The sequence below is a fragment of the Aulonocara sp. 'chitande type north' Nkhata Bay genome, linkage group LG5, assembly GCF_057382095.1.
Source record: "Aulonocara sp. 'chitande type north' Nkhata Bay isolate Kocher_YH1m ecotype deep benthic linkage group LG5, A_spYH_male_GT1.1, whole genome shotgun sequence".
Classification (NCBI taxonomy): domain Eukaryota; kingdom Metazoa; phylum Chordata; class Actinopteri; order Cichliformes; family Cichlidae; genus Aulonocara; species Aulonocara sp. 'chitande type north' Nkhata Bay.
In genome coordinates this window covers 30,042,243-30,065,894 of record NC_141348.1, presented here as the reverse complement: position 1 = coordinate 30,065,894, position 23,652 = coordinate 30,042,243, and the positions used below count along the sequence as shown (strand labels likewise).

General features: G+C 39.4%; 3 protein-coding genes across 9 annotated transcripts; 2 read left to right on the top strand and 1 right to left on the bottom strand.

Annotated features, from left to right (window-relative positions):
- Positions 1-3,138: 3,138 nt before the first annotated feature.
- Positions 3,139-13,514, top strand: tgfa (transforming growth factor, alpha). 3 transcript variants are annotated; one of them, XM_086292912.1, is made up of 8 exons: positions 3,139-3,268; positions 3,475-3,561; positions 4,541-4,711; positions 4,819-4,998; positions 8,790-8,904; positions 10,294-10,443; positions 10,543-10,634; positions 11,912-13,514. In XM_086292912.1, the coding sequence occupies exons 2-8, from the start codon at positions 3,519-3,521 to the stop codon at positions 11,917-11,919; spliced, it is 759 nt and encodes a 252-aa protein (XP_086149038.1). In that variant the 5' UTR covers positions 3,139-3,268; positions 3,475-3,518; the 3' UTR covers positions 11,920-13,514. The 3 variants fall into 3 exon arrangements, with proteins under 3 accessions (XP_086149038.1, XP_086149039.1, XP_086149037.1); XM_086292913.1 differs by having other exon boundaries at positions 3,208-3,561; positions 4,834-4,998; XM_086292911.1 differs by having other exon boundaries at positions 3,210-3,561.
- Positions 13,515-14,613: 1,099 nt separating this feature from the next.
- On the bottom strand, positions 14,614-18,884 carry hdhd3 (haloacid dehalogenase-like hydrolase domain containing 3). Of its 5 annotated transcripts, XM_086292906.1 has the most exons (4): positions 18,761-18,884; positions 17,567-17,604; positions 16,892-17,226; positions 14,614-16,616 (listed from the first exon to the last, which is right to left on the bottom strand). In XM_086292906.1, exons 3-4 carry the CDS (start codon positions 17,219-17,221, stop codon positions 16,224-16,226), a joined length of 723 nt encoding a protein of 240 aa, XP_086149032.1. In that variant the 5' UTR covers positions 17,222-17,226; positions 17,567-17,604; positions 18,761-18,884; the 3' UTR covers positions 14,614-16,223. The 5 variants fall into 5 exon arrangements, with proteins under 5 accessions (XP_086149032.1, XP_086149034.1, XP_086149036.1 ...); XM_086292908.1 differs by lacking the exon at positions 17,567-17,604 and having other exon boundaries at positions 18,501-18,854; XM_086292910.1 differs by lacking the exons at positions 17,567-17,604; positions 18,761-18,884 and adding an exon at positions 18,304-18,491.
- Positions 18,885-18,922: 38 nt separating this feature from the next.
- trub2 (TruB pseudouridine (psi) synthase family member 2) lies at positions 18,923-23,533 on the top strand. The gene is made up of 8 exons (XM_086292905.1): positions 18,923-19,202; positions 19,347-19,481; positions 20,588-20,662; positions 21,286-21,347; positions 21,432-21,513; positions 22,041-22,113; positions 22,240-22,376; positions 22,468-23,533. Exons 1-8 carry the CDS (start codon positions 19,085-19,087, stop codon positions 22,776-22,778), a joined length of 993 nt encoding a protein of 330 aa, XP_086149031.1. The 5' UTR covers positions 18,923-19,084; the 3' UTR covers positions 22,779-23,533.
- Positions 23,534-23,652: the final 119 nt, after the last annotated feature.

Here is a 23,652-nt window from a genome sequence, read left to right as displayed (position 1 = left end):
TCAGACTACACACTATGAATACATAAAGCTAATCTCTATATGTTTCCAGTTCTTCATAATAATATTCGTCGGCCCATAAAGAAACAAGGAAACGTGTCTTTTCTCAGGCGCAAACCGAGCGTTGGATGCAATTGCGCAATTGGCGCAGTCGGTAATTTTGTGTTATTTTGTTCATCATTCGGGTCAGTCGTCAAACGCATCCAGCAAACGGTTGTCTCACCCTCCAAATTCTACAGAGTCTCCATCCAGAGGTTGCTCCATCAGTTCCAGACATAACTCTTGTCCCAGCATATAAAACGTATCGATTTTTCTGGAGTTGGCTCCAGATTATAAAAACTGCTCCTACACTTTATTATTTTTGTTAGTAGGTTACCTTACTTGTTCATTTGCGATCACACGCAGAACCTTCCACTCTCATCGGCGCATTTTTGCGGTTGAGTCTTAGTAAATCTGTCATTTGAAGTGTTTATTGCGTCAAGAAGTGGATTCTTTCATAAAGTAAGGCATTTCTATGTTGCTCAGTCACTGGTGTTATGGTACTCTATCAATCTGTCATCAGAACTTTTGATCCTCTGTTAAAATTACTTCGCTATTTATAGAGACTCAGCATTCACTGTTTGTATTTTCAATGAAAAACGCTCCTGCTTAAGTGGACAGGAGCGAGCTTTGCCTACACAGCAAATCCAGCATGTCCAAATTAACACTGTCGGATTTGATTTCAACACTATTAAAGTGTCTATATGGGTCCACACCAGAGAGTGTTAATTTAACTCTTTTTGGAGAGTTGGTACGTTAACTCTGATTTAGTGTTAAACACCAAATCTGTCTGGAGTTGATAATTTAACACTTGGTGTTAAGAGTTTATATATTAACTCTCAAAGAGTATTTTAGTTTAACTACGTAAGAGTTATCTTCTAATTCATTCTAAAAAGCGGGAATTTTACTGTTCTGATCTTCTAGAAATTTCTTTTGGAAATAAACATTTACTAAAAAGATGCAATGGTTTTTGAAAAACATTTATTCTGAACTGTGCACCACAATTTCAAAACATTTTCTGAAAGATGTAACAGTATACATGTTCTCACTTTCATTAGAATTTTGTTTATCAAAAGGTCTGACATGGTAAATGCAAATAACAGCATTCTCATCACTTATTTCTTCAATACAATATGCATGTCCTTCATTCATCCCTTTGTGGAACTTCAACGCACTTCTGCTCTCCCCCATATTCCATCTTCACAAGCATATCCTGTGCGGAGATTGAATAAAAATTAGTTGACACTAATTAACGGCACAAACAAGTAAACAATTGCAGCACAGTAAAAAAAAAAAAAAGGAATCCTCTTTGAGCCATTACTTGTGTAAAGTATTTTCCCAAAAGACAAGGACACAGGCAACAGGTAATACTGAACTAAATGTAAAACCTCAACTTTTTTCATTTTTACCTAAACCGTGTGCACAAAACTCTGGAGGGATCTAAATGCTACCGTAGAATCCAGTCAGGACATCTGCTACTGCTGTTTGCTCGTTTTTTTATTTTTTTTTTTATGGGCGATCGTTTTCAGGCTTCAAGTAGCACCATTATACCAACATTTCACATTCTAGACATTGTTTTAGGTGTATTTGACCAAAAGTTTGACTGAAAATTCACATGCAAGCTTTTTTTCAAGGCTGTGGTATTTGCCCGCAAACAATACCTTTCAGCTAGCTAAAACAGAATATTATGCTATCAGCGAGCAACATAGCTAATGCCTTTCACACAGCTTTGTCTCAACTCCAAAGAGCCACAGAAGTAAAAGCTAATAACAATTGAAACAATCTTTGAAAAAATGACTTACCAAGCATGGCAAACAACTCAAATATGTAGAGCAAAATGTTCTGAAACGGCTTCACTTCAGCTTCGATTGGAGCCGTGCTGGGGGCGGAGTCTGTGAATTTACTCTGTTGGTGTCATAGCCCCTCTAGGAGTTCAGAGTTAAGAGGTCAAGAGTTAATGTTTCCATTGTAACACCTCCAGATTTGACAGAGAAACACTCATTTTTAACACTCGATTTTAACTACTATCATTTTACACCTCAGAGTTACATTAAAAGAATGTGACTCTGCTTAGAGTAAAATTAACTCTACTTTTGCAAGGAGACTATTAACACCAAAAAATTTAACACTTTTGAATTTGCTGTGTATGACTTGCTGTGCAGGGTAACTAATCAGATATTGCGGCACATTATGTGTTTTTACACAAATTTTACTTGTATTTTATTTAATTAACGACATGATTAATTCGTTGTTTGTATAATGACACATTTATTTAATTATTAATGTATTTATTGATATAATTTAGCACTTTTAGGCCTCCGCTATAGCACTACAGGAGCGGTGTAAATCAGCAGGTTCCCTGTTTTAGCTGGATTAATGCCTGGTGATATCCTCTCTAATGTAACTGTGCAGCTGACAAGGAAGCAGATAAAAGAATACAAGATTTTTCTTTTAACATATTAGGAAACATGCTTTGAATTTCCAGGTCACTTTTATTTAGTGTATCTGAGCACTTGTGTTTTCAGCTTTCTCGAACCTGATAACAGCTTGCTGGCACTGTTAGCTAAAGGTCGGGGAATCACTACACACATAACAAACTGTCCTCTGAGTTTCTAAATACCCACCACACATGTTATGGGATCGCAGCCAGTCAGAGAAAAGATATTCTGGTCTGCACCAAACTGTTGGACAGATGAATGAACAGACGGAGCAGCAAAGCTGCAGGAAACCCCAAAGAAGCCAAAGAAGAAAACTCTGACTAATTTTGAAACCTAATGATATTAATGAGGCAACACTGAGGCGAAAAAAATAATTCTTATTTAGGCAATCTCTAATGAAAAGTTGCCTTAAAGGGAAATTCTGTACTCTAATTGGCATTTAATCGGTTAGAGTGGATAAGAATAAGAATGTTTTATCTTTAAAATCATTTAATATTTATTATTGGATATTTCTTTTTAAACTTGATGTAGCAGGAGTGGAGAAGACGTGGAGAAGGACATCTCTCTCACACTTTAAATCAGATTAAATATTAATACATAAAAACTGAACTCTTACATTTGGGCTAAGAATTAAAAAACAAACATAGATGTCATACTGAGGTCATAATGGGATGGTACCCCTCCTCCTCCTCCCTCCCTGCCTCTAATTGGTCAGCTCTGACGGGATTACACACCAATTTCCTCAACTGAACACTGTGAAGTTAAACCCTCGGACATCCAGGAAGGCAAAGAAGGTAAAGTCGACCGCGGTTAGTTTTCTGCGCCCCAAAAGAAGCTGTGGATAGATCAGATGTTAATGTTTGACACTAGAGAACAGGTCAGGTGTATGCTCGCCGGATTAAATGTGGTCTCTGCTGATGGTCGCCGCTGCGGCTGCTGCTTGTCCCGGGGTCTGCAACACTAATGACTGATATGGCTTCTTAACACACCCGCGTTTCAGTGAAACTGCTCGTCATATTCCTGCGGTTTGGAGAGCTGCTCATCATGATGACTCGGATTTTCTGGGGAACAATTTTACTCATTAGCGGTGAGTAGCTGTGTTAAATGTTGAAAAACAATTAAATAGAAATTAAACAAAGTTAATAAGCTTGAATGTGAGCATTCCTCCCCCTGTGCTTTTTTTGGGCTCTATTATTTAACGTTATATAATCATTAAATTGAATAACTTTATTATTTATTTATTTTAAATGGCTTTAGTGGGTGTGTTTTAACTTATGTGGGTGATCTACTTGGACTAATTATTCTATCGACTATATTTGTGACTGGAAGGTGAAGAGTGTGTGCAGTCACATTTCTCATAATCGTTTGGTGTCAGTCATCACCTTAAACAATAAACCACCGCGCCTATTTCTAGGATCTATTTTCAGTTTTTTGGTTGTAATTGCGTGTCTTCACGGGACCAGCTGTATTTATAGTGCTTTCATCTCATCCTTTTAGTGGGTGCTTGACCCTGTTACTATTGTTGGGTGCCTGTTACTCAATGAAGCATTAATATCAAATTGAAGAGTAAGTCATAATGGTCCATGAGTAGACTGTTAGATATAACCTTCAGGTTGATCGTAATAAGGAGAATATGAGACACCTGGTTTTCATTTGGAGGGGTATGGAAGCTGCTTTCTGCCACTAAACAAAAACATTGTTATTGTTAATATTTTTTGCCATCCATAAGTCAGAATTTCAGGTTATTCTGTTACTGTCTCAATTTTGAGTAATTTTCTCAGAGGTTTGAGTTGGAAAGTGGAAATTTTGGCTTATAAAAGGAAGAAAAATATATATTTTTTTGGTCAGAAACAAGCTTCTATCGATGGGCAGCAATCAGATTATATTAATATGTATTAAAAAATGTTTCTATAGGTACTTCTACAATATCTATGGTACTCGATAGTGAGTTAACAGTGAAATTTGTGGTATTTTTGTCCTGCATGGTTTGGGGTGTTAATCCCATGTGTGTGATATTCACACTATACCTGCCCTACATTAACAGCTGTTTATGTTTCTCTCTGCAGGCTCTCTCTTTACCTTCGGAGCAGGGCACAGCAGTTCAGTAACTATTGAAGCCAATATTTCCATCAGTATAAACTCCACTGCTCCTCCAGATGCCTCCAGTAGCAGCTCTGCGGCAACTAGCAGCACAAGCACAACAATTCCAGCCACAACCAACATCCCTACAGTTAAAAGTAAGCAAGTCATGATCCATGAAAATCTAAGGTCATGATTGAGATGTTTTCCACATGCCGCTGTCCTTTTATCCACTCTCTCTGTATCTGTAATCATATGTTAACAGGTTCTCTCTTTATAGTCGGACCAAGGCAGACAAATGCAACAGTTACTGATGCCACCATTTCTATTAATGCCACCTCCTCTGCTGCTAACACCTCAGCAAGCAGCTCTTCAACAAACACCAGCAGCAGCGCAACCAAAAGCCTCACTGGAACCACTACTATCAACATCCACCCTGTTAAAAGTAAGTTTCAGTATATGAGTATCACAAGTACGTGAAGATGCAGAGGAAGTCTAGGGTCGCTGTCAAACCATCTATAGGAATGTTTCCTGCTTTTCAAGTCATATTTCTGTTCATGGCAGCACACGTATACAATCACTGCGATGTTTCCCAACAGTGCATTAACATTACGCAGACAGTGTGGCGCGCGCTGATAATTGATCCTCTTAGTGTGAGTCAGGGAACAATTATGTTAAATGAAAGATTAGGGCCAGTGTATATGAGCAGTATACAATTAGCCGTTTTACAAAAGCTGCACCTACAGTGTTGAATTATTATCTGAAAAACACCCTTTCTTGCCCTAAAGGATGTATTCATTCTCAGTCCTACTTCAAATTGCCATCAAAATCACATGGAAAGTGAGAGGGGTTGTCAGGCAGATGCCTCAGGCACAACGGAGCGCTTTCACAGAGTCTGAAAGGAGGAGACAATACATGTAGACTGCAGTCCAACAGCCCATTTACCGTTGGAATGAAGTGTGTGACGAAGGCAGCGTGTAATACAACTATCTGTCTGGATGTTCATCGCTCTCACAAAGTGGCATCTGTTTTTGGATGGTTGTGCTGCATTCACATTTGTTTGAGTCAGTAGTGTAGGAATTTGGTTGGCTGTACTGCCTACATAAAAGAAATGTCATGTTTTGTCCTTGTGTTCGTTTAATCGGTTATTTTTGTCCTGTTGTTTTGTTTCACAGGGAAAGCTGAGATTGCTGCTTGATAAAAAAGCTGCATTGTAGGCTTTATTTTTTTTGTTAAGAACAATGCAACCTGCAGGGATGGGCACTCTCCTGAGTCCCAGTAAGACTGATGGGAAAAGATTTTGTTTGCATCCTCCCACTGGGGGTTTTCATTGACGTTCTTTACTGTAATTGTTCCTCTCAGGTACAATGAAAGACGTAAGCCACCACAAAGCCGTCCGCAGCTGGGAACTAAAGTCTACCGTTTGTGGCGTGGGTGTGTCAACTGTAGGATTTCGTAGGTGGTGTTGTTTCAGGTCTTGGTAGATTTATACTATTTTTAGAGTTATCACATCCACCTTTGTCATCCTGACTATTGTAAATACAGGCACTGGGATTGCATATGATTTACAAATTTTGGGTAAAATTTACAGATATGAAGAGACTGAGTTAAAATACTGAGCTCCTGTAGGCTGCTCATTTACCATGGGTACAGTCATATTAAGCAATCTGTTTGAGCCTCCTTTTGCTTTCAGACCTGTCTTAATTCTTCATGGCAAACACTCATCAAGGTGCTGGAAACATTCCTCAGAAATTTTGGTCCATAGTGACACGACAGCATCCCACAAGTGCTGCAGATTGGTCCACTGCACATGATGTGACTTTCTCATTCTACCCCATCCCAAAAAGTGCTCAGGTGTTACTAGGGATGGGTACCGGTATCCGGTGCCATCGTTCTGACATAAACGGTAGTAACCAGACTGAAAAGCAGAGCACATTTCGGTGCTTTATTTCCTGAGATGTCATACACTTTAGATTCTAGCCAATCATTTTACGTTTCCGAGGATAGTAGGCGGGTCCAGGTACATACCTTCTTTTAGAGCAGAGCTACAGATTAAAACAGTGTTGCCAACTTAACGCTATATTGAGCGAGTTTTCAGACCCCTTAGCGGCTTTTTTTCTAAAAAGAGTCGCTAAAAAAAGACGTGAAAGCGCGTATTGCTTTTACTCTCAACAAGCAGCGGGTGCTGTAACGCAGTCAGTTCTTCTTTTACTCTTTTACTCTTATGCTGTTTTGTGGATCACAAAGTTTAAAACTACTTAAACACACACACAAAGTAACTCACCAGAGTGCCTATTTCGGGTCACTTTTGCCGGTCCAAGCCCGGGTAAAGGAGCAGGGTTGGAATTGTGACATTAAAAAAAAAAAAACAATAATTGCTAAAAGAAATTTAATTTGTAGTTCTAAATAAACTCTAAATGCATTTACGTTTTTTACTCACTTTGTCTCTTCCACGATGTTATAATCTATTATTATTATTATTATTATTATTATTTCTCTCCAATTATGCAAATTAGGCGATGACTCATTTAGCGACTTCTAGCGACTTTTAGGACAACCAATAGCGATTTTCCTTACTGAGGAGTTGGCAACACTGGATTAAAAATGCCCAAGGCGAAGTGGTCAAAAGTCTGGCTGTACTTCACAGCAAAATATGCAAACTCAGCAGCCTGCAACAAGTGCTTTAAGCTGATACTGTGATACTGTCAAAGGAGGTAACACCTCAAATCCGATGAAACACCTGGCGACGCATAGCGTTTTTTTTTTTTTTTGTTTTGTTTTGTTTTTTTAAAGCCGAAAAATGCGGCTGTATTTGATAGCTTGCTGAGACCTCACACCGTGCACATCTACTGCGCGTGGGTTGCCTGTTATCTGGAGTAAGCAACATCCCCCCAAAACCCCGAAGAGTAGAGTCCTGGCCCCTAGCCCTGCCAGTGTAGCAGAAATGATAACTGATGATGATGGCAGCAGCAGCCTTCTTCTCTGCGTGAGTAGCTTAATGTTGTTCGTGTGTAATTTACGTTGAGTAGGCTAACCACGTTATTACATTAATGCATGTAAGGTGAACTAGCAAACATCATCATAGCTACATGCGGCTGTCTTCTTGTTTGATGGCAGATACTCCCTTCACCCTGGCCAAAAAGGCTAAAATGACCAAAGAAAAAGTGGAAAACAGTTAAACATGAGAGGTTTTTGGACAAAGTTTGTTTTTTCCATTGTTTAAGCACTGCTTCCAGCCAAGAGTGATGCCATAAATCCCCTATAGCTGCAGAAAAGGCTAACATTGTTATCTTTTTACAAATAAACAGCTGAACATGAGAGGTTTTTGGACCAATTTTGTGTTCTCCATTCTTTAAGCACCGGTTTGAGCACCATTTAAGCACCGGCACCGTTTCAAAAGTACCAGTTTGGCACCGGTATGGGATAAAACCTAAACGATACCCTTCCCTAGGTGTTACTAAGGGAACCAAAGTGTGCCAAGTAAATATCCCGCATGCCTTTACATCACTATCCTGAACCTACCATCTGAATGTTGCAGCATGCACTCATCTATCCAAGCATGTTTTTCCAGTCTTCTTCTGAGCAATTTTGGTGGCGCCAGGCAAATCTTAGCCTCAGTTTCTTGTTCTTCAGGAGTAACACCCAGTGTGGTCTTCTGCTGCTATAGCCTATCTGCTTCAAGGTTTGTCAAGTTCTGCATTCAAAGATGCTTTTCTGCAAACCCTGGTTGTAACAAGCGGTGGAGTTACTGTTGCCTTGCTTTTGGCTTTAAGCAGCCTGGCCATTCTCTTCCCATCACCTCTGGCATCAACGAGGCATTTTTACCCAGAGAGCTGCTGCTGCTTTTTCAGTCCATTTGCCGTCAGACCTAAAGATGAGAGCAGGTCAGCAGTTTCTGAAATGCCACCACCAACCAAACCACATTCAAAGTCACTTAAATCACCTTTCTGCTCCATTCTGATGCTTCAGGTCGAACCTGACCATGTCTACATGCCTAAATGCACTGAGGTGCTGCCATGTGATTGACTGATTACATATTTGTGTTACTGGATTGAACAGCTTTACCTATAAAATGGATTTCTACTAGCTAGCTACTCTACCAAAAGACTTTCATTTTGGTTATTAGCTTCAGTGTGAAACACTACTGCAAAAACACTCTGTCAACTTTAAACATGGTAACATCATTAAGATCAACAACATGAAGAGTAACACCAACATTATGTCTCATCTCAACAGAGTTTGTAGCAGCAGCGGTTCGGTCTCATTTCGACGACTGTCCAGACTCCCACCGACACTTCTGCTTCCACGGCACGTGCCGCTTCCTTATACTGGAAGAGACACCCGCATGTGTGTAAGTTAGCGGATTTATGGTTATAAAACACCACCTTTGCATCCTGTCTGTGGTCTCACATGAAAAACAACACTTTTACAGTTTAAAGCTGAAACTGTTTGAAACTGAAATTTAAGGCACTGCAATCCTGCTGATGTACAACCTGCTGTTCAAAAGTGTTGCAACACTGAGCAAAATGTAAATCCAAAGAATTATTTGAAAAACACGTCAACGTCCCACTGAACAGAAAATGATACCAAGGCAGTGTTATGTGAGCAAGATCCCCTCATCACCTCTGCCTTTGGTGACAGTCTGCACTTTGGGAATGAGGAGACCCATTGCAGATGTTTTGAAATCTAAATGCTTGTGATTATTAATTTCTGTAGAATATCAGCTGCTCAAAACTTTGAGATCTCCTGGGTTTTTTCTTTTTGTTTGTTTTGCTTTTTGGTTCATAAAGCTCCAAACACTTAAACAAGTCAGGACTGAAGACTAACTAAGCAGTCTTTTTTTCTTTTTTTTTTTTTTTCTTTTTTTTTAAATATATTCTTCATTTGGTTTGGGATCGTCTTGTGGAAACAATTAAGGCCTGCTTGAGCCATTAGACCATCAGTGAGTGCATCATAATCTTATTCATGTCAATGGAGTTTGCAGTGTTTTATTATCTCAAATACACAAATACATATGGTTTAGTCTTTATGGCAGAATCTAAAGCTGCTTTTGTGGATAAAAATACAAACTTTTGTCACTGATGTTGTGTGGGTTTTTATTATTATTATTTTATTCCTGAGCTAACGCAATGATGTCCAGTACAGGATATTTTTAATGTTTTTAAACATTAAAAATATCCCGTGGCCCCAGTTTTCAGGCCTGAAAATTGTGGCCAGTTAGTTCTTACAGAGAGTTTCTTGGATTTTGTGAATCTTTTATTATGTCATATACCAATACAGATATTTAAATCTCCATATTTGCATAATTGTTGAAGTTTGACACCCCCCCCCCCCCCGTCTTTACACCTAAAAATAACAAAAAACCAAAAACGCCTGCTTTACAGGTGTTACATAAACCTAATTATTTGTGAGATGTTCCACCGGGTGTGTAGGGTTTGTTTTTGGTATTATATTGAGCCTTTCTATATAATTTTTGGTGACCAGAGATAATTCGAGCCTTTAAATCATTTAGTTCACATCAAGATGGCCCTGTTCTGTGATAGTGCTGTTCTGCTACCCTTTGCAAAATGATTTAAAAACAGATTTACATTTTGCATTCTGGTGTCTGTGGTATCAATATGATTCATTGGATGAAATCACAATCTTTAACTACAACTGTTGTAACTTTCCATTTTAGCCAGCAGTGGTGTCATGAAAGTCCATCAGCGGCTCTTTTTCATCCAGATTTTCTGTGTTGCAGATGTCATCCAGGCTTTATCGGGATGAGGTGTGAGCATGCAGACCTCCTCGCTGTAGTTGCAACCAATCACAGGCAACAGACCATTGCCACGATGCTGGTGTTGTGTGTGATTGGGTGTGTTCTCATCATGGTGTTATGTACAGTCTTACAGTAAGTTACATAAATATCTTGTGCTGTAAGCAACAGATTAATTGAAAATTAGATGAAATTGATGCCACAGTGAGTTTGCTTGGTCTATTTTTCTTCCAGCTGCTGGTGGAGACAGGACTGTCGCAGGCGCAGCCACGCACATCACCATGTTACAGAAAAGCACGGCGTGTCCTGCTGTCCATCTGAGAGTGGTACTTGACTTTACTTTCTTATAACAAAGTGCATTTTTAACTTCATAGTTCCACTTACACACTGCAGGGGATGCAGTATCCATTAGATGAATATGAGAGGGTGGAAGCTGAGAGCAGTGAAGACTGTGGGCAACTAATATGGGCTGTCAACATTTGTCGTGTTTGCACAGAGAGTGCATCCATTTATCTGTCTGTGATTACAGTTAAAATTTTCTGTTATGGACATTATTTTTAATGAAATCATTTCTTTTTCTCAATACTTCCTGACAGCTGTGTGTGGCTCAGAGTTGTTTGAAGAGCTTCTGCATTAAGCACAAACAGGCCACAGAGATTTCTAGTAAGATATTGTCAGGGACCCTTTTTAGACTAGTGAACACCAATCTGTGAACATGTTTGTGACTGGTGTAACTGGACAACAATGCAGATAGAAGGTGCAATCACAAAGATTCAAAACGCTGGGAAACGGACATTAAAAAAACTTGGCAGATAAATGTATATCACATAACGTTTTTTCTTTCAAGGTCAACTTTGGACTGCTTGGAGTACTTTTATTAGTAGTAGTTTTTAAATTCTTATATTTTGCCCTCCGTTATCCCCTTGAACTGAATTTATGATGTGCGCTTCACCCCACCCAGGCAGTTGAGGCAGCTGGTGGCCCCTCCCCGACTGCAGTTCTGCTGTAGCACTCTTCCTATTGCAAGGGAGTTTGTTCTTCCCACTGTTACCAAATGCTTGTGTTGGGTTATGTGTTATAGTTTTGTAGGATCTTGACCTAGCTATATAAAGCAACTTGATTGTGTAGGTCTGGCCAGTAAACTGTGTGCTGGTGCATGCTGGCAAAATATACTACTTTAAAAGTCTTGAACCGTTGATTACTAGAACTTTGAATTCAGTTAAAAGTCCCGCTCCTGCTCCTGACCTCTCCATCATTGGGATTGCAAACTGTGGTCTCTTCAGGTTATAGATGGAGACCCAGCTCTCATCAGCAGTGACGATCCCCTGTAAAGGTTCGGTTAGTTGATAGTGATTGTTATTTTTAGATCATTTCCACGAGGGAGCTAAAAATAGAAGGCCCTCTGGAAGTAGGAAAGGGGTGCAAAAAGTAGAGTTTCTATGGAAAAAAAAAAAAAAAAAAAATAATCATCATACCTCATGTACCACAACAGCGTCACCAATTTAATGTTCGTCTTTTGTGGAATTTGTTGATAATCTTCTGAATATTAACTATTTAGACAATTCCTTAACATAAACATAAATGTTTGGGCTTTGTCTTTCAGTGGTCTGAGAAAACATCTCACTTGAACATGAGCTCTTCGTTTCATGCCGTGTTCAGTCTTCCTCATCTGCCTGGTCCTCAAACCCCACGGCTTGCATCCAAAGTGGTACAGCAGGCCAGAAGGGAAGTGATAATACAGTATCTTAAGTGTGACTGAGGTAGGCCTCCTTCATGTGGGAGGTTAAATGCTCCATTTCTCCTATCTGATGACTGGGACCTTTTGGACTTCAACAATCTAGGAATGTGTTTGCTTTGCTCTTTGATTCTACGAAAATACTCAGAATTGCAGCAGACTGTTTGACCCTCTGAGACTGATGCTGCCGCCAAATCATGCATGAGAAGAGCCCTGTGTGTCCTGATTAGAGTTTATGGCTGGCCTAAAGGACATGGGAATTTATCTATAAGGCCATTAATCACCCTGTGTGGATGCTGAATAGAAAAGGCGTTATTTCAAGCTGCAGGACAAGAATAATTCACTTGAGTCATACATCCCCAATTCCTATTTTTGTCTTTTAATATCTTTGCACATTTTCATCAGAACACTATGAGCACGAAGGACATTTTAATAATTTCTGGTGTGGGGAAACCGGTGCTTTAACATGTTTTAGTGTCTGTTTTTAGGGAAGGAACTCACTTCACTCGACAGAAGTAGAAATTGTTAGACTCATGCACATTGATTTCCTGATCTTAAATCAAAATGTATATGCAGAGACTGCAGCTTTAAGTTATTCCTGTAGCGTTTTTGATGAAACTTTCTTTATTGCTCCTGAAGCGAAAATGGTTGTCAGTTTCCGTTTTTTAATTCCTAAGCTGTACCTGTACATGTGCATGCATCAGAGGTTCTTTGTTTTTTTTTCCCTTTTTTTTTTTTTTTTTTTTTTTTTTTTTTAAATTTGCAAGCAAGAACTCTACCAACACGAGTGGCCACTTTATCCTACAGTACCTTTGGAAAATTGCGCTCATCTGCAAGCTTCTTCACTGCTTATAAAAAAGCTAAACAAAACAGCACTCACTGCACGATGTAGACACTTAAACGCATCCACATACGAGAGATGCCATTTCTAACTGCCTGAACGAGCACTGATGGGACTAAGCACGCGGTTTGCACATATACCCCTAAGCATGCATGCACTTAAATCACAGCTTTTATTTTAAATGCAAAGCATACGAGTGCCGTGTTTATAGCAATGCTCAAAAAAAAAAAAAGGAAAAGGGAAAAAAAGCCTCTGAAGTTTAAAGTGGTTATTTTGAAATTTCTAAATAATTTTATGTTACTGGTAAGGGAATTAAAGGACAAATTGACACTATTGTGAAGCATGTGCACATGCTTTGTGTGTTCACTGTGAATGTGATGGCGTTTCTATGCCAAAAGCCTCTGAGTGGATGATAAACTTGTCTTTGTTTACAGTACGTGATTTTTGCATTGCAGAATTTGCATGTGTATTGCAGGATTGAAACAGATATATTTGGGGGATTTGCTGGGTGAACACATCCTGCTGTTGAGCTTCTCATGCATTATCCCTTTATGGTGCCAGACTTATGCTGGCACAACTGGAAAGCCTCCATTATTTGTTTTCCAATGAAGAATTAAATATGCAAGTGTGTGTCTGTCTCTTTCATATGTCTCTTAATTGCTGTTCCATCTCTCAAGTCTCTTTTTCTATTCCTTGCGTGACCTTCTTTTCACTTGTGAAGCGCTCGCTCTCTCAAAATACCCTAATTTTCTGATCTTCTACTCTATTTTTCTGTGCCATTGAATATTTCAAGATGCAGTAATGCCAACACGGAACTCTGAACCCCAGGCACATTTGAACAAAGAGCTGCAGTCTTGAGTGCTTTTATGGCTGAGGGAAACGTTTTGTCCAGCTTCTGCTATATAGCCATTCAGCCTGTTTATTTATTAATTTCTTTATTTCACAGAATCTATACCCATTCACATTCAAACATTCATCCTCCAATATGAGTCCGCTTCACGTGCTGACATGCTGGGCTTTTGTTTTGATTGTAAGTCACTGGATTGACATCTTCCCTCATGACATGCTGCACCTCCTCTGCTCTTCCCTTTGGCTCTCTGCATGAGAAGCTTGGTTTTGGTTTTTTTGCAATCCCATTATGCCTGCAATTGGATTTCTGTGGAGCCCTTTAGAGCCGTCTGGCTGAGCTACTAAACCAGCTTTGAATTAAGCAGCTCTTACGGATGACTCCCTAAAGATATACAATACCCTTCAACGTACAAGCATTCGTACGGGGAAAAATTTTACTGGACACGACTCAAGGTGAAAATACGACTTGGGGAAAAAAAAATTTTTTTTGAACACTGTGGGAGGGGTGTCGTCTTTTTTTTTTTCTTTCTTTTAAAAATTAAAAACATTGACATTCTTCCAAAAAAGATTTAATCCGTATTCTATAAGAGGCTGGAGCTTGCTGTAAATAGCAATTCCACTTTGGTCTCTCTGCAGCTCTTTTGATCCTCAGTCCAACATTCCCAGTATCTGCCTCTGACCAGATGGTTTAAAGTGGGTACTTACAAAGGTATTAGGGTTAAGCAACCCTGCCTTGTTCCCCTCACTGCTAAGCACTGAGAAATATCATTAGGGATGATCAGAGCTTTTTAGCTCCTGTAAAGCGGCCTGCTAATGAATAACCTTTTAAAGAAATGTACCTGCATAGCTGATGCTGAGCACAAATTGAGAGAATGCAGGCAACTTTCAGGACACTTTATTTTACAGCAAGACTCCTGCCATGATATTTCAGCTGATCTGTGGATGTTTTATGTGACTTGACACAATCAATTGCAAATACATTTGCTGCCTACAATTCATAGCAGCTCTGCTCAAAGCAGATGGTTACTCGGTTGTTTTGTATAATTTCCCTAAATGTGGGGACAAGTTCCAAATAACCGATTATTAAAAAAGATGGTAAAAGAATTGACATGTCCTGAGTGCTGCAAAAACATTTCTGGGCTTGTCTTCTAAAACAATTCCTCCAGTGGTTAATATAAACTTCTTAATTAAAAAAAAAAAAAAAAGTTGTAGTCCTCAGTTATGCTTTCCACTGGCACTACCTTGGTGCCAGCAGACATTTTAGCCTGATGGTGCAGATATGACATTACAGAGAAGCAAAGACACAAACTATAGACTTCAGTGCTGATTTTTTTTGCAGTCAACCACCTTAAAGTCACTGACATCAATAAAATATAAATCAAGTCAATGCACACAGCCATATAGATGTGCTCAATACGACCTCACTGGTTATTTGTGCTGGTCTTATTATTTCAGAAACCACTGATCAACTGGGATCTTTCCCAAACAAGCATCTTTAGGGTTTACAGAGAATAGTTGATTAAAGAGAAAATACCTGGTGAGCAGCAGTTCTCTTGCAGAAAATGCACTGTGGCTACTACAGGTCAGAGAATAACCAGACTCCTTTGAGCTGATAGGAAGGCAACAGCATCAAAACACGTTACATCCAAGGTATGCAGAACAGCATTGCTGAACGCATAACACCTTGAACCTTGACGACCACACAGGGACTTCAGTCAAACAGGAAAATTAACACATTTGGACAGTAGATTAGGAAAAGAAAGTTGCCTCGTTTGATGAGTCTCGATTTCTGCTGTGACAGTCAGTTGGTAGGGTCAGAATTTGGCTTAAAACACCAGAAAACCATGAATCTATCCTTTGGGACACTGTACCAAATGAGCCGATTATTATTGCGCAACATGTCCACTCTTTTATGACCACAGTGTTCCCATCTTCTAATGTCACAAAGCTCAGATCATCTGAAATAGTTCTCTTGGACATGGCAATGCACTAAAATGGGCTCTAGTCTCCACACCTTGATCCAACAGAGCACCTTTGGGATGTGGGGAACAGGAGATTTGCATCATGGATGCGCACGTGCCAAACAGCATATGGCAATTGCATGCCATCATATCAACATGGACCACAATCTCTCAGGAATGTTTTCAGAACCTTGTCGAAGGTCTGACAGTTTGCTGCCTCACTTCATATTCTCTATATTCAGAGACACAGTATAGTTAGAGGCTTATTTTTCCCAACATATTTTATAATACAAAGACATGAAACATAACTATACAATATGTTAAGATTTCTTTACATTTTTCTATCAGCATTTCATTTGTCTTATGAGGATGAAGTAGTTTGATATACTTAAGTCAACAGTCCATACATTATTTCGCTAATTAAGCCAGTTTGTTCTGAGTAGATTTCACTTGACACCGTTTGTTTCTACTGTAACCAAACAAATTTCCCACGTGTGGGACTAAAGGTTATCTTATCTTATGACTCATGTTAGTTCATATGCTGCTGGAGCCGTGACGGCAGCTCATCCAGTGAAATCAGCCGATGCTCCCTAGGAACATCGAGTTGGCCATCCTTATGTCTGTCTAAAAGGAAGCCGTGAATACCCATAGACCGAGAAGTGAGGTAATCATTAACATAATGGTCCCCAATATGAGCTACTCTATCAGCTGGCACACCACATTTTTGCAGTGCCTGACTAAAGATGGCCGGACTGGGCTTTGCTACACCAGCCTCTTCTGATGTTATTAAAAAGCTAAAGTATGGCAACAGCCCACAAACGTGTAAGATTGCTTCCAGGCGGTTGTCAAAGTTGGACACCACACCCAGCTTCAGTCCAAGAGAAGAACAACTCTCCAGAGCCTTCTTTGAGTCTGGAAATACCTGAAACAAAGGAATATTATACAGTTTAATATGACATTCTCCAAACATCGGGGGCAAAGTTTAAGTTGCTTTACAAGTCAGATATTTAATGTGCTCTGTTCTTCTGGTTCAGTATGAAATGCTTATTATGATGATTATAGTTAAAAGAAAATACACATCCTGTAGCCTTTATTTATATATTGTTGCATAAAATTTAAAAAAGCATTATTCGAGGAACTGTTTAAAATCTTTAAACAAGGTGTTTTAGGTGTATGAACGTGTCAGTGATCATTTACCTCCCAGTTATCTGCGCTGCAGAAGTTATGGTAAAGATTGTTGGCTACTGTGTTTAGCAAGTCTGGCTCCTGTACACCACACTGAGAGAGAGTGTCCCGCACCACCCCCCTCCACCATGACTGTCCATTCAGGCCCTGACTGATGCCGTAGTTTGGGTATCTACTGGAATACTGTCGATAAACCTGCCGGAAAGCAGCGTCGACCTCCACAGGACTGAGGCTCAAGCCCATACGCTCTGCCTCCTTGCAGTACTGCTCTCCCACAGATGAGCGCACCTTCAGCAGGGTGTCCTTCACATCCCATAGCACCCAGCGCAGAGGAGCTCGCATCACACCTGATGGACACCAAAGAGAAGACAACAGCTGAGCAAAATATGAGTTATCTAATCAGGCTGTTTCACACAGAGAAACATGTTTGAATATTATTAACATTATTTATTTTCTTGTTACGGGAACTGTTTTTCAGGGTGACGATTTTAAGACATTCAAAACTGCTGCTGTAATACTAAGCGTGACCAATTTGACCACTGGTCAACAACATTTCCTGTATTTTATTACACTTTTATTATTGAATATGTTTTAATTCTAGTCTGACAGTATTTGCTGAACCACAGCGTTTATTAGCCACAGTCATTAATGATCTATTGTACAATTGCTTGTCTCTGTCGTACCTACCAAGGTGTGATGATAGTGAAAGTGGCCAGTGGGTGACACTGTGGAGATTCGTGTGAGATTCATGTTTTACATTGAAACTGCAACATAATCCTGGCATTACTGCTTCAAATATTTCACTGTATCACAAAGCCTCACTTTGCCCATTATTAGATCTTACAATACAAGAGAGAAACCCCAACAACTGGGTAATCCTCCAGAAAGCACTTGATGACTGTTGGAAAGAAGAAATTACTTTTCATAGGAAGCAAGCCTATCCCAGCTACCATAGGGCGAAAGGCAGGGTATAACCTGGACATGTCACGAATATGACGCACAGCTAACAGACAGAGAGACAGACAACCATCCAAACTCGCGTTCACACCTATTGCCAACTTAGAATAACCAAATAACTAACGATAACTAACCACATGTCTTTGGACTCTGGGAGGAAGACAAAACTCACGCAGAAAGGTTGTGGAGGAACTCAGGTCTCACCGCAGGACCTTCTTGCGGTGAGACAACGGTACTAACCATCATACCACTGTGCGCAGCACAGTGGTATGATGGTTAGTACCGTTGTACTGTTGTCTAATGCTATTAAAATACTTCAGATCCTTCTACTATCCACGTACAGAGGTGTCTGATCTTCCAGGAATGGCGATATTATTTTCAAGGAGGACTGAGTGGTCAGTGTGCAATGACCTCATGTTGATCTCTAATCTGGAACATAATAAAGTTTAGCTTGGCAGCACATTTACCATGGGGGTATACCTTGCTGGATAAGTCCAAATCCTGTTTCGTTGTGTAGCTCCAGGTTTCAGTTCAACTCATATTTGGTTTTAGCAACGTGTTTCTTGCCCCCGAGGTCACCATAATTGGATATGTAAGAGTGGAGTTTGACAATAACTACGTAGCGTTTCTCTGACCAGTGTCCCGTGAAAACAAACTAACGTACCTGCCCGCACACAGCAGTTTAACAGCAGAGGCCAAAGCTTCAGCTTACAGCAAAAACCTCAAATTAGAAAAATGCCGAAATGATACTGAAGTCTTCTCAGCTGTCAACGAAAATAAACAGCGACTAAAGTTAGCTGCCTGCTTTCTTCTTCGTCCTCTTTTCCACTCTGTTCTCTGAGTGGCGGCTGCTACTGCCATCTTCTGAAACAAACCGTAAAAATTCACACACAAAACAAACAAAAAAAACCCCCAATAAAATACCAATTATTCTTCCACGTCTCCCAGCTTGTTACTACACACAATAAGCGGCTGTTTAATAATTCTGGTGGAAGCTCTGGTGGCGTTTCTCTACTTATATAAGGACTAAAATAGCGTACACATACATCCATTCCAGTAGATGGCGGTATGGCCAAAAATAAGGAATGAAAAGCGTCATCATGTACGCATGCGCGTAGGCTCACATGGAAGAAAGTGGCAGTAGAAACAAAACAACTGTCACTCGTCAAAATTTCCATGACATGTAGTCTTTTTTAATTAGTTTTATTATTTTTCCAAGACATAAGTATAATCTGATGCTGCTGAATAATGGCAACTCCAGCTATTCGGACGTTTCGGAAGTTAGAGGGCCTGTTCTGTGTCTACAAACCTGCTGGTGTTCACTGGAAACTGGTACGGGACAGCATCGAGACAAATCTTCTTAAAGGTGAGTGTAGTTTATTTTTCACTGGTGTCTTGTGGTCCTGTTGTCAATCACCCATGCGTGCTGTTAAACTGAGGCATGATGCAGCTAATACTCAGCATGCCTTTAACTTAACACTTGAATGTCCTTGCGTGTATTACACCTCAGGTTTGAATGCTGCGCCTTCCCAGCCACTTCCCCACGAGGTTCGACTCTTAGCACAACCCAGACACGAGAGTGAAGCGTCCAAAGGACTCACGGTATCAGCAGTATCGGTTCCTGTACTATCCAAGCACCCTCTGGGTATGTACATCCACCTTACTGAAAATGTTAACAAGTGTTGTCTCCGCTCTGAAGATACATTAACAGATACATTAAGATACATTTATCTGACCTCATGGTCCATGCAGCTGTTTTGTTAGCATCATTGTGAAAAACCAAGTGCAAGTGAAACCAGCTGCACCAACCTCTCGTCCCTATCACTCCACCTTTAAAGTATAAACACCTTCACAACACAGTCAGATGCTTTAGTTTGCAGTAAATCATCAGGTGGCAAAGTTCACAGCCCTTCTTTTACAAAAAAAGACAAAACTTAAAATCTGTTACTTTTACAGAACAAGTGAAAAAAGTACACTCTCTTTCTTTTCTACAGTTTTACATGTCGCAGCATTAAAAAAAAAAATCCTCTGATCTCCAGCAAGTCTTCACATTTGGTAAATATGACCTCAGATGAACAACAGTGGATAACATAATTTTGTGTCATTGTTTATTTAACAAAAATTAAGCCAAATTTCAGAGGCAGTGTGTGGAAAAAAATTAAATACACAATTGTGTATAGACTTTGATTGAGTGATCATCAGCCAGTGTGACCACCTTTATAAAAGCAGAAAGAGGCAACAGGATGAGGCAGTTATAAGGTCATGCCAAACAATCTGAAGTCCACCATTCTACAGTTGGAGTGATCATTATAATGATTATTATAATGTAGAGAGATGAGACCAAAGTGGAAAGTTTTGGCCATAATGGTCATTGGCCATTTTTACACTCTGCCTCAGCATTTCAGAAGCCGAGATAAATAAATGAGACACAGTGTGTCATGTTGTTGTTCATCTTAGGTTGTATTTGCGTCATTTTTGGTAGCAGATGATATTTGACACATAAACCCTTTGATTTAAAAGAGGTTGTACTTTCTTTTTCACAACTTTTTTTCCACTTTGATATTGAACAGTGTTTATAACTTTTTCTGTGGAGACACAGAAATAACAGATTTCTGTGTCTCCACCGTTTTACCCTGTAACAGGTCATCCATGAAATCTGGTTTCAATTTAGATGTGACTGGAGTAAATTAAACCTCAGGTGTGGTGAATAACACTGTAGTGAGTGAATATAATGTTTCATTTTGATTTTAGTCACAGGACCTGAATTCCAGCATATCCGAGTTGGAGTCGGACATCGCCTCGATACTTTCTCCTCGGGTGTTCTAGGTATAATTTTAGAATTGCTCATTTGAAAAAAATCATTTGTTAATTACAGTGTTGGCATTCGTTTTGTGAATGATCTGAGAATATCCACATATTTCTAAAATGTAAAACGTCAAACACACAATAATAACATGGACTGAACCATCACTCACAACCACTAGCACTTTATATAGCCTCTGTAGAAATTATCCACATATCTCACTTATCTTAACTGCATCACTGTATAGTTCTGTGTAAATAATCATTCTGTACAAACGATAATTTTTAATCCTACAAGTGTTTATAACTTGCATAGTTCACATTTCTGTATAACTGTATATCTCAGATTTCTGTATAGTTTTTTATTTCATATTTATATCCTGTTCATAGCCTGTTCATAGCTTGTACTCACTACAGCCTGTACATACTTATAGTTATAGAATATTCATAACATACTTCATACCGTGTACATTATAACATACCATAATAGACCCATTTCTGTAATATACTTACATATCTATATTACTGCTAATATATATTGTAATATATCTATATCATGGCTAAAGCACTTCTGGATGGATACAAACTGCATTTCGTTGCCCTGTGCATGTGCAATGACAATAAAGTTGAATTCTATTCTATTCTAGTTCTTGCCGTTGGGAATGGAAACAAGGCGCTGAATGATTTCTACACCACAAGAGTGACGAGGGTAATTTGTAATTTTCTCTCAGACATAAACTGATGCAGTTCAGATCCAACGCTGACAGATCCAATTCTACAATATTTCTTGCAGGATTATACCCTGGAGGCTGAATTTGGAACTGCAACAGATAATTTCACTAACACAGGTCGAGTTGTGGAAAGATCCACCTATGGTATGAATCATTTCTCTTTTAGTTTGAGCTTCCTCAATCTTTCACTTAAAATAGCAAAGTCCTTTTCGATAAAGTATCATGGCGGCACAAAGGTGTTGTGTTTAGAATTGTCACCTCACAGCAGGGAAAGGGTCTTGGCTACGAATCCACTGACCTGCTGGAGTCTTTGTGAGGACTATGTTCTCCCAGTCCTTGGGCTGGTTTCTCTGCAGTCCATAGACATGCGTGTCAATTTAACTCAAAAATATGGTGACTCTTATGGTGACTCTAAATTGGCCGTAGATGTGAATGTGAGTTGTCTGCATCTCTTTGTTAGCCCTGCAACAGAATACCGACCTGTACAGGGTGTACTCCACCTCTTGCCTTATGGAAGTTCAGCCCTGCCTGTGACTGAATTGTGTATGTGGTTTTAAAGGTTTTATAAGAGCAGTTCTAATTTATATACCTGAAGTGCAAGAATATAAGCAAAACACTTGTTATGTGAACTGATGTCCCTTTAAATATACTTAAAAAAAGCTGTCTCCTAGATCACATCACACAGGATAAGCTGGAGAGAGTGCTGTCAATGCTGGAGGGAGTCAACCAAAAAACATTGTTGACGTAAGACGTTACATTTCTGTAAACCTAATAATGGCATCTTTTACCCTCTGCTTTTGCATAAGACCCTCTGTAAATATTTGCAACAGTACTAAACGATATTTGATTAGTTTCTTTTTTGCTGTACAGGTATTCCAGCACAGACATGCGCTCACAGGAAGCCTATGAGATGGCTGTGCAAGGTTTACTGGGTCCAGAGGGGAAATCGACACCCATCTTGACCGGCTTACGTTGCATTCGCTTCCAGCCTCCCAACTTCACATTAGGTAATCTTCACTTGAACACATAAAACATATTTGATGATTTAAAAAAAAAAAAATGCGGGTCAAGTTTCAAACATGTCTCCTGTTTTTACAGAGGTGCAGTGCCTAAATGAGACTCAGAAGTATCTGCGTAAAATTGTGCATGAGATAGGACTGGAACTGCGTAGCACAGCAGTGTGTAATGGAGTACGACGCACCAGAGATGGACTTTTTACCCTACAGGACGCTCTGATCCATCACCACTGGACTGCTGCTGATGTCATGCAAGCCATCCAGTTGTATCATTCCACTAAGAAAAATAAAAAACCTTCTAAGGCAGCGAACAAGACATCTGCATTACAAACGTCTGAAGACAATATCACAGAAACTCAACAAAGTGAAATTAATGACGGAGTTGCTAGGTAGATCGTGTAAAATAACTAGTCATTTAAGGCCTATCATTGACCTATGACCCGATCAAAAAAATATTTTATGATGCTGCATAACTTCCCACAGTTTAGCTCAGTCAGGAAAGAGGTTTGCAGACTAGAAATCCCGGTGAACATTTGACCAGGATTTGTATACAGGATGTGTATACAAATGGTTGTAAACATTTAAAGCAATACTTTTGTAAAACCCATTGAATTAAACCCAGAAGTCTGCACATATCAATCGATATAAAATTCACTGTGGTGGAAAACAAGAACTGTATTTTGCAATGCTGTAGTATTGCTTAATTCCTTAATGTTAATATTATTTCTTATATTCTGAATGAATTTACAATAATAAAGACCAAAAAGAATGCACGCGTTTGATTATGATATCAGTTTAATTGCTGTGGGTTTGGGTTTTTTTGTTGTTGTTGTTTTTTAGGTCTGTAGATGAGTTCAAATACATGCTTTACTGGCACAAATACTCCCCCAGCTGGCCAAAGGTCAACATTACACTTGTTTTGGTGGCTCCAGACATTGATTAAATTTAAACCAGTAATGTCAAACTAGTAGTGATTAGACTAACTGGAGTCATACTCAGGTCTGATCCTTGTTAAGTTTCAGTGTATGTGGGAAATAAGCAAACCAAAGAAAAGCAGCCAGCTTTCCATTTAAGAGAAATGATAGAGGGTCTGTGCCACAGGATAAAAATGGTAACTTGAAATTAAACCACTTTGCTTCAATTTAAAATGTTTGGGGTTTTTTTTCACAGCATTATGGTGATGTCTAAGATTAAAGAATTTAGTAATGTGAAATTATTTATGGGGAAATGAGCTGAATCTTCAACAGCTCATGCACAGCAGGGGTCC